Consider the following 9,649-nt stretch of genomic DNA (forward strand, 5'->3'; position numbering starts at 1 on the left):
AAAAGGAAAAAGAAAACTTGGCCCAGGCTCTCTGCCTCCCAGCAGTGAAAGAAAAGGGCTTTAGTTCTTCCCCAGCCCGTGATGTCTGCATGCCGGATTCGCACCCTCCCCTGAGTTCTGTCCAGGAGGCTCCCCACCCCATTCAAATGGGTACAAAATTTGGCTAGAGAATTCCTTCTTCCTGTGGGGTTTTACCCCCTGCTCTTCTGGCCACCCTCCCTGTGGTATCAGGCAAGAATGGGCTGCTTGGGGACCCAGTGAGCTCCCAGGGCCTTTTTGCTGCTTCCTCTACCCCTGCATTTCGCTTGGCTCTCTAAGTTAAAGTCTGAAACTTCAACTGCAAACAGACCTTCAGTTTTTCCAGTGGGGGGTGTGCTCAGGAGAGGAGGGGCTTCCTTTCTCAATTCCACAGTTGGGGCACTCACAGTACTTGGGGTGTCTCTTGGGTCCTGCAGGAGCAATCCGCTTCCTTCAGAGGGTCTGTGGATCTTCTTGGGACTGCTGGTTTGTTCTTGCAGTGGATCTGGAGCTAAAATTCACAGTGCAAGCCTCTGCATGCTGCTCTGTCTGGAGCTGCAATCTAGTCCTGCCTCCCGTCTGCCATGATCCTTTAATTCCTCTCCTCCTGATTTTTAAAAAATGTGTTATTATGGAAAACGTCAGACCCTTACACAAAGTTAGAGAATAGTGTAATGAACCCTTATGTACCCATTACCCAGCCTCAACAGTTAGCAGTTCAAAGCCTGTCTTGTTTCATGTATCTGTCTCATTCACTGTCATTACCGAAGTCACAGACATGGTATTATTTTACTTTGATTTGATGTAGTTTTTTCATTGTGTATCTTCTTTTTGTAGAGATGGGGTCTTGCTGTGTTGCTCAGGCTGGTCTTGAACTCCTGGCCTCAAGCAATCCTCCTGCCTTGGCATCCCGACATCTTGGGATTTCAGGCGTGAGCCTCCACACTCAGTTTCTGAAAGACTTTAAAAAATAACCACAATACTGTTATCACTTCTTAAAAAATTCAGTTATTTAGGGCCGGGCGTGGTGGCTCAAGCCTGTAATCCCAGCACTTTGGGAGGCCGAGACGGGCGGATCACGAGGTCAGGAGATCGAGACCATCCTGGCGAACACGGTGAAACCCTGTCTCTACTGAAAATACAAAAAACTAGCCGGGCGAGGTGGCGGGCGCTTGTAGTCCCAGCTACTCCGGAGGCTGAGGCAGGAGAATGGCGTAAATCCGGGAGGTGGAGCTTGCAGTGAGCTGAGATCCAGCCACTGCACTTCAGCCTGGGCGACAGAGCAAGACTCTGTCTCAAAAAAAAAAAAAAAAATTCAGTTATTTAGCATTACCAGATGTCCAGCCAGTGTTGAGATTTCTCCAAGTTTGTTCAGTGGTTTATTTTACAATTTGTCCAAATCTAGATCTAAATTAAGTCTATAAATTGCAGTTGGTTGATATGTCACTTGTCTCACTTGATCCATAGGTTTCCCTTTCTATCTCTTTTTTCTTCTCTTGGTATTTATTGAAGAAACTTGGTCATTTGTTTTCTAGGACTTTTCACGGTCTAGATTTTGCTGATTGTATCCTCATGGTGTTCTGTGACATAGAGTTGGTCCTCTGTATCTGTGGGTTCTGTGTCTGTGAATTCAATCCCGGATCGAAAACATTAGAAAAAAATACATCTGTACTGAATATATACAGACTTTTATTCTTGTCATTCTCTTAATAATATAACAACTATTTACATAATATTTACATTGTATTGAGTATTATATGTAATCCAGAGATGATTTATATTATAGGGGAAGATATGCATAGGTTATATGAAAATACTACACCATTTTATATCAGGGACTTGAGCAACCTCGGGTATCAAAATCCTGGAGGTCCCAGAACCATTGCCCCGTGGATACTGAGGTGTACACTGTATTCATCTACCCTCTATCCTTCTTGCAGATTGATAGTTGAAGCCAGAGGCTTGATTCATGTTTGATTTTTGTGGCAAGAATACTTCATAGGTGGTAGTTGTTATTCCATCACTACACCAATATAAACTACAATTACATAGATACAGAACTGTAATCATGCCATGATCTGGTTGTCTTGTTTTACTAGGCTTTGGTTAATCCTTTCTTCAGTTCTCCTATGGTCTTTTTCTCCACCATCAAGATTTCTTTTTTCTATTTCTTTTTCTTTTGAGCTGGAGTTTCACTCTGTTGCCGTGACTGGAGTGCAGTGATGCAGTCTCAGCCCACTGCAACCTCTGCTTCCCAGGTTCCAGCGCTTCTCCTCCCTCATACTCCCGAGTAGCTGGGATTGCAGGTGCCTACTACCATGACTGGCTAATTTTTGTATTTTTAGTAGAGATGGGATTTCGCCATGTTAGTCAGGCTGGTCTCGAACTCCTGACCTCAGGTGATCCACCTGCCTGGGCCTCCCAAAGCGCTGGGATTACAGACATGAGCTACCCCGCCCAGCCAGGATTTCTCTCTCTCTCTCTCTCTCTCTTTTTTTTTTTAAGTTGTTAAGGCGTCATACCTAGATTATTAGGATTTAAGTATCTAATTTGGCTGGGGGGAAAAAAAACAGAAAAACTGCTTTTCAGTATTTTCATCTACTTTAAAAATATTTGTTTATGGTACCACCTCTGCTTCATCTCTTTCCTCATTTAAATATTTCTGCCATGTGAAACCATTCTCATCAAGGTTATCAATGAGCTCCTTGCTGAATACAACAGACCTATCCAACCATACTTTGCTTGATAGTTGGACAGCTTTGGATACTGTTGATTGCTTCCTTGAAATACTCTCTTGGCTTGATCCACCCACCTTGGCCTCCCAAAGTCCTGGGATTACAGGCATGAGCCACTGCGCTCCGTCTCAACTTAGTTGTAAGCCAGAAATCACTTGACTCCTTGACTGACTTTCTCCCTTTCTGACTGTCCACATTGAGTCACTAGTCCTGTAAGATTTACCCAGTAAACAACTTAAATGCATCTCATTCTCTTTATTTACTCCTGTTGTCCTAACATAGACCTCTGTCATCTGTCACCTTCATTACTGCAAGCTTCCTTTCTGGTCTATTCTTCACTATGTAAATGAGAGTGATTTTTTTTTCTAAAAAACTTACCTAATGGCTCCCCATTGGCCCTGGGATAAATTATAAAGACCTGAGTTTATTTTGTGGCCTGTTTGCTTGCTGAGCTTCGTCCTGCGCCATCGCCCACAGGTGGCAATACTTGTCACATTATTCACGCTGTTTTAATTGCCCTCTTGGCTGACTCTTCCAGTAGACTGTAACTTCTTGAATGTAAAGACCGAGTCCAGCCGGGCGTGATGGCTCACGCCTGTAATCCCAGCACTTTGGTAGACCAAGGCGGGCGGATCACTTGAAGTCAAGAGTTTGAAACCAGCCTGGCGAACATGGTGAAACCCCGTCTCTACTAAAAATACAAAAATTGGCCAGGCGTGGTGGTGGCTGCCTGTAATCTCAGCTACTCAGGAGGCTGAGGCAGGAGAATCACTTGAAACTGGGAGGTGAAGGTTGCATTGAGCTGAGATTGCGCCACTGCACTCCAGGCTGAGCGACAAGAGTGAAACTCTGTCTCCAAAAAAAGAGACCAAGTCCTTTTCCCCATTAAACACATTAAACATGGTATTTAAGACAATACCTAGCACATAATATAAATTAAGTGTTCTTTATATGTTTGTTGAATGAATAAGTTTGTCCAGTACACCAGTATATTTAATGATTTGTGTATGTGTTTTATCATTATTAGATAATCCTACTGTGCCAGTACTGTCGTCATTCTTTTATTTTTATTTCTTAAGAGACAGAGTTTCTCTCTGGCACCCAGCCTGGAGTACAGTGCCACAATCGTGGTTCACTGCAGTCTTGACCTCCTGGGCTCAAGCAGCCTTTCTGCCTCTGCCTCCTGAGTAGCTGGGACTGACTACAGGCGTGTGCCACCATGCCTGGCCAATTTTTTTTACTTCTTGTAGAGACAGGGTCTCGCTGTGTTTCCCAGGCTGGTCTCAAACTCTTGGGCTTAAGCAATCCTCCCACCTCAGCCTCCAAAAGTGTTGGGATTACAGGCATGAGCCACCATGCACAATACTGTCATTATTCTTGTACATTGATTTGCTTTTTTGGCTAGCAGAGGTCTGTTTATTATTAAATTGGACTCTGTAATATACATAATATAGTGGGGGGTTTTTTTCTGATTAAAGCAGGGATTTTTGCCATACCTCATTTTCACTCTATATAATTGGACCAGGCATGGTGACTCATGCATGTAATCCTAGGACTTTGGGAGGCCAAGGCAGGAGGATTGCTTGAGTTCAGAAATTTGAGACCAGCCTGGGCAACGTGGCAAAACCCAGCCTCTACAGACACACACACACACACACACGCACACACACAGAAAATTAGCTGGGGTTGGTGGCACATGCCTGTTGTCTTAGCTACTCAAGAGACTGAGATTGGGGGATACCTGAGCCCAGCAGGTTGAGACTGCAATGAACCATGATTATGCTGCCACTGTAGCCAGCCTGGACAACAAAATAAGACCCCATCTCAAAAAAGAAAACTATGAAGAAGAGTGAGGCTTGAACAATTGGGCGTTATTAAGTACCAAAGAAGTATGGTTTACTGGGTTGTCTGTTGTGTTTGGTTCCACTTCCACTATTTCTTAGTGATACCAATCATATTTCTCAGAATTTAGATGGAGTGATAGTGATGGCTTTCCGCTGTCGTTTGTAGTTAGCTGGGCTCCAGGTCAGAAGAGTCATTAAGGATTACAAAATAAATTCCTGCTTATATTTACTAGAATTGTTCTTCAGATAAGGATCTCTAATGAAATAGCAGTTGCCGTAGCGAGCACCTGAGCTGTCACTGTCACTCAGGACGCATGTTCGTTTTTTGTTCGTTTGTTTGTTTTTGAGACACAGCCTCCCTCTGTTGCCCAGGCTGGAGTGCAGTGGCATGATATCGGCTCACTGCAACCTCTGCCTCCCAGGTTCAAGCGATTTCTGGCAAATTTTTGTTTTTGTTTTTTTTTTTTTTGAGATAGAGTCTTGCTCAGTCGCCCACGCTGGAGTGCAGTGGCGTGATCTCGGCTCACTGCAAGCTCCGCCTCCCGGGTTCCCGCCATTCTCCTGCCTCAGCCTCCCAAGTAGCTGGGACTACAGGCGCCCGCCGCCATGCCTGGCTAATTTTTTGCATTTGTAGTAGAGATGGGGTTTCACCGTGTTAGCCAGGATGGTCTCGATCTCCTGACCTCGTGATCCACCCGCCTCGGCCTCCCAAAGTGCTGGGATTACAGGCGTGAGCCACCGCGCCCGGCCAAATTTTTGTATTTTTGGTAGAGACAGGGTTTCACCATGTTGGCCAGGCTGGTCGCAAACTCCTGATGACCTCAGTGGTCCGCCCGCCTCAGCCTCCCAAAGTGCCGGGATTACAGGCATGAGCCGCCACGCCTGGCCTCAGGGCTCATATTTGAAACCCCAAGGTATGCTTCCCCTCCTCCCCCCGCCTTTAAAAGAAATGGGTCTCGCTTTGTCACCTTGACTGCAGTGCAGTGGCATGATTTTACCTTACCATAACCTTGAACTCCTGGGTGACGAGCACTCCTCCTGCCTTAGCTTCTGAAGTAAGCATGCGGCGTCACACCTACCTAATTTTAAACATTTTCGGTAGAAACGGGATCTCCTATGTTTCCCAGGCTGGTCTTGAACTCCTGGGCTTTCAAGTGATCCTCCTGCCTTAACCTCCCAAAGTGCTGGGATTACATGTGTGAGCCACCACACCTGCCTCTCATTTTTCTTTCTTCACTGGCTTATTCTTTACTGTATTCCCAGTGCCTGGAGCAGTGACTACAATGGTATTTGAAAGGTACTCGGGAAATAGTCCTTAACTCTTCTGTCCGTGATAGGTTTCTAGATGGTTATCCCACAGGGTCTTCATTATATGTTGATTTCATATCATTTGGAGGATGGTTTTTTTTTTTATTGCTTTGAATTGCCTCTTCCAGTCGAATTTTATATACACTAGTAGCCTCTATTTTAAATAAGACCATCTCAAATACGTTTCTTAGTTTGGTGCATTGGTTAAGAGAGCATAAGATTCTAGCATTTTGGGAGGCTGAGGCGGGAGGATCCCATGAACACAGGAGTTTGAGATCAGCAATGTAGGGAGACCTGTCTCTACAACAAAAAAATTAAAAATTGACTGGGCATGGTGGTGTGTGCCTGTAGTCCCAGCTGCTTGGGAGGCTGAGGTGGGAGGATCGCTTAAGCCCAGAGGGGAAAGGCTGCCATAAGCTGTGATCATGGCACTGTGCACTCCAACCTGTGTGAGAACCTGTCTCCAAAAAAAAAAAAAAAGCCTAAGATTGCTAAGCAGTAGCGTATGTTATAAATACGGGCCATTCTCAGGTTGTTGGTGACTAACATTCAACATTGAAGGTTACTTCAGTTATAGTTGGCACTGTTGGGCTTGTGCAGTTCATGAAACCCTTATCTGTTTTACCTTTTATACCTTTTTTGTAAATTTGAAATTTTACTTTTTGTCTCTAAGAGAGAATTACAGTCTTTTAGAGTTATATGTTAATATTTGAAATCAAGTGTATCTGGCAGGTTAACATGATTGGGATTGGGTAAATGTATGTTAAATTTAAAAGTAATGCTGTTTTGGCTCATTGAATTATTAATTTAAAAGACATAAAACAAACAAACAAAGAAAGACATAAAACAGTATGGTTTTTGACATTAGTTGACTTTTACTGTAAGTTGAAAATGATCATCTGATATTTATACTAACATCACAATAAATTTTATCTTTGAAAATGAGTACTACAACTAATAATTTAGAAATAAATTTTAAGTGAAATAATCTTTTTTTTTCTTCTCTTTTTCTCCTTAGGTGGAATGAATCTTACTTGTTGAATATCTCCTGGTTACTAGTTGGATTCATTTGTAAAAGAATCATTTCCCCCTGTGTGGAAGACACTTGGTGGCATATTTAAATTATAAGTCCACGGATCAAAAAGCTTTTTGATTTCCCAAAGGAGGGACATTACCACTATATCAGATAAGCTTGACATTACAGCCAAGATGGTGCTGTCCCAGAGACAACGAGATGAACTGTAAGTTTCTTTGTTTTGTGCTTTAAAAAAAATCTCCCTCATGAGAGAGAAAGTAGTAAATTAAAATACAGCTTTGGGAGATCTCTTCTAAGATTAAAACTATTTTTACTGGTGTTCCAATATTGGTTTAGGCATTTTGGTCTGATTTTAAAACAGAGTCTTCTTATGATATAGCATTATTTTTTAAATTTATTCATTTTTTTCTGAGAAGGAGTTTTTCGCTCTTCTCACCCAGGCTGGAGTGCAATGGCACCATCTCGGCTCACTTCAACCTCTGCCTCCCGGGTTCAAACGATTCTTCTGCCTCAGCCTCCCAAGTAGCTGGGACTACAGGCGCCCGCTACCATGCCCAGCTAATTTTTGTATGTTTAGTAGAGATGGGGTTTTACCATGTTGTCCGGACTGGTCTCGAACTCCTGACCTCAAGTGATCCACCCACCTAGGCCTCCCAAAGTGCTGGGATTACAGGCATGAGCCACTTTGCCCGGCCATGATATAGCATTATTCACCCTTGTGACTTGATTGTATGTAAGTTTAATGCAAAACAGAGAAGTCAGTTGGGATAAGTTTTACCCTAAGCCTATCTTTTTTTGTTTGTTTTTTGAGACAGTCTCATTCTGTTGCCCAGGCTGGAGTGCAGTGGCGCCATCTCGGCTCACTGCAGGCTCTGCCTCTCGGGTTCACGCCAGTCTCCTGCCTCAGCCTCCCGAGTAGCTGGGACTGCAGGCGCCTGCCACCATGCCCAGTAGAGCATGGGGTTTTTTAGTAGAGACGGGGTTTTACCGTGTTAGCCAGGATGGTCTCGATCTCCTGACCTTGTGATCCGCCCGCCTTGGCCTCCCAAAGTGCTAGGATTACAGGCATGAGCCACCACGCCCGGCCCCAAAGCTTATCTTTTAAAATATTATGTTCAATAGGAAGTTAGAAGCTCTTCTAAACTTTTTTTTTTTGGTCTGGAATCTATGTCTTAGAAAAGTGAAAGCTGTCTTGTTCTTGTTATCACTGATGCCTTTCCTTTGCCTTGTTGTGTTTCTTTTATCTTCCAATGGCCATTACAGGATTTGAACTTTATGAGGTAGCTAATAAAATAATTAATGCGGATGCTTTAATGAGAGAGCTGTGCAATGGTTTGACCCCTTCTGTTTTAGAGTATTTTATAGCATTCCATTTTTATAGGTGAAGAACATAGGGGGATTTTCCACTCCTCCTGCTTCACCTGACTAGCCTTAAAAACAAAAAAACAAAACGGGAAAATGTGGCTTTATGTTCTACTTTTTCTTTTCTTTTTTTTTTGAGACGGAGTCTCACTCTGTTGCCCAGGCTGGAGTGCAGTGGCGCCATCTTGGCTCAATGCAACCTCTGCCTCCAGGGTTCAACCAGTTCTGCTGCCTCAGCCTCCCAAGTAGCCAGGATGGTCTCGATCTCCTGACCTTGTGATCCACCCACTTTGGCTTCCCAAAGTGCTGGGATTACAGGCATGAGTATGTTCTACATTTTTAAAATTAAAAAAAAATTTATGTGGCTTTTCAACAATTTTTATTTGAAAATAATTTCAAATTTATAAAGTTGCAAGATTTAACACAAAACATACTAATGTTTTTTGAAATACACCCATTGTTAACATTTGTACCATTTGCTTTATTATCTGCACTCTGTGTGTTTGGGGTGTGCGTGTGCAGTACACAATAGGTTTTCCTTAAACCATTTGAGAGTAAGTTGCATATATCGAAGAAATACCTTTTCCCACAAATAAACGTAAGTAGTTCCCAAGAAAAAGGATATTCTGTAAAACTACAGTATAGCTAGCAGTTTTATTAAATTTAACTTTCCGTGTTCTAATTTTGTCAGTTGATTCTGTAATGTCCTTCATGGTGCTTTGTGACTCTGGTGCATCATCCAGTCCAGGATCAGGCGTTGCATTTAGCCCTCATGTGTCCTCAGTCACATGTAATCTGGAGCAGTTCCTCAGCTTTTCTTTGTCTTTTTTTTTTTTGACCTTGATGTTTTTGAGGAATAGTCTTTGTTTTAAAATAGAGTATTTCTCATATTGTCCTTTTTTTTTTTTGAGACAGAGCCTTGCACTGTCGCCTGGGCTGGAGTGCAATGGTGCGATCTCAGCTCACTGCAACCTCTGCTTCCTGGGTTCACACTGTTCTTCTGCCTAAGCCTCCTGAGTAGCTGGAATTACAGGCACCCGCCACCACACCCGGCTTACTTTTTGTATTTTTAGGAGAGGTGGGGTTTCACTATGTTGGCCAGACTAGTCTCAAACTCCTGACCTGGTGATCCGTCCACCTTGGCCTCCCAAAGTGCTCATATTGTACTTTTCTAGTGTTTCCTCATGATTAGATTCAGGTTATGCATTCTTGGCCAGAATACTACGTAAGTAGTTTGTATTCTTCTTAAGACAGTGGCATTTAGAGAGACATATGGTCATCTGCCCTTCAATTTTCATCCTCAACCAAAATGATTGATTTTTCCACTGTGTAGTTACTGTTGTTTT

At 43.1% G+C, this 9,649-nt stretch overlaps 1 protein-coding gene across 1 annotated transcript in view; it reads left to right on the forward strand.

The window, feature by feature from the left end:
- Positions 1 to 9,649, forward strand: part of PAFAH1B1 (platelet-activating factor acetylhydrolase 1b, regulatory subunit 1 (45kDa)) — a 100,155-nt gene that overhangs the window by 40,269 nt on the left and 50,237 nt on the right. Inside the window, exon 2 of the mRNA XM_011956128.1 lies at positions 6,924 to 7,146. Coding sequence (XP_011811518.1) covers positions 7,115 to 7,146 — 32 coding nt within the window. The 5' untranslated portion in view covers positions 6,924 to 7,114. The remainder of the gene's footprint in view (positions 1 to 6,923; positions 7,147 to 9,649) is intronic.

This window comes from Colobus angolensis, unplaced genomic scaffold, assembly GCF_000951035.1.
Source record: "Colobus angolensis palliatus isolate OR3802 unplaced genomic scaffold, Cang.pa_1.0 Scaffold110, whole genome shotgun sequence".
Classification (NCBI taxonomy): domain Eukaryota; kingdom Metazoa; phylum Chordata; class Mammalia; order Primates; family Cercopithecidae; genus Colobus; species Colobus angolensis.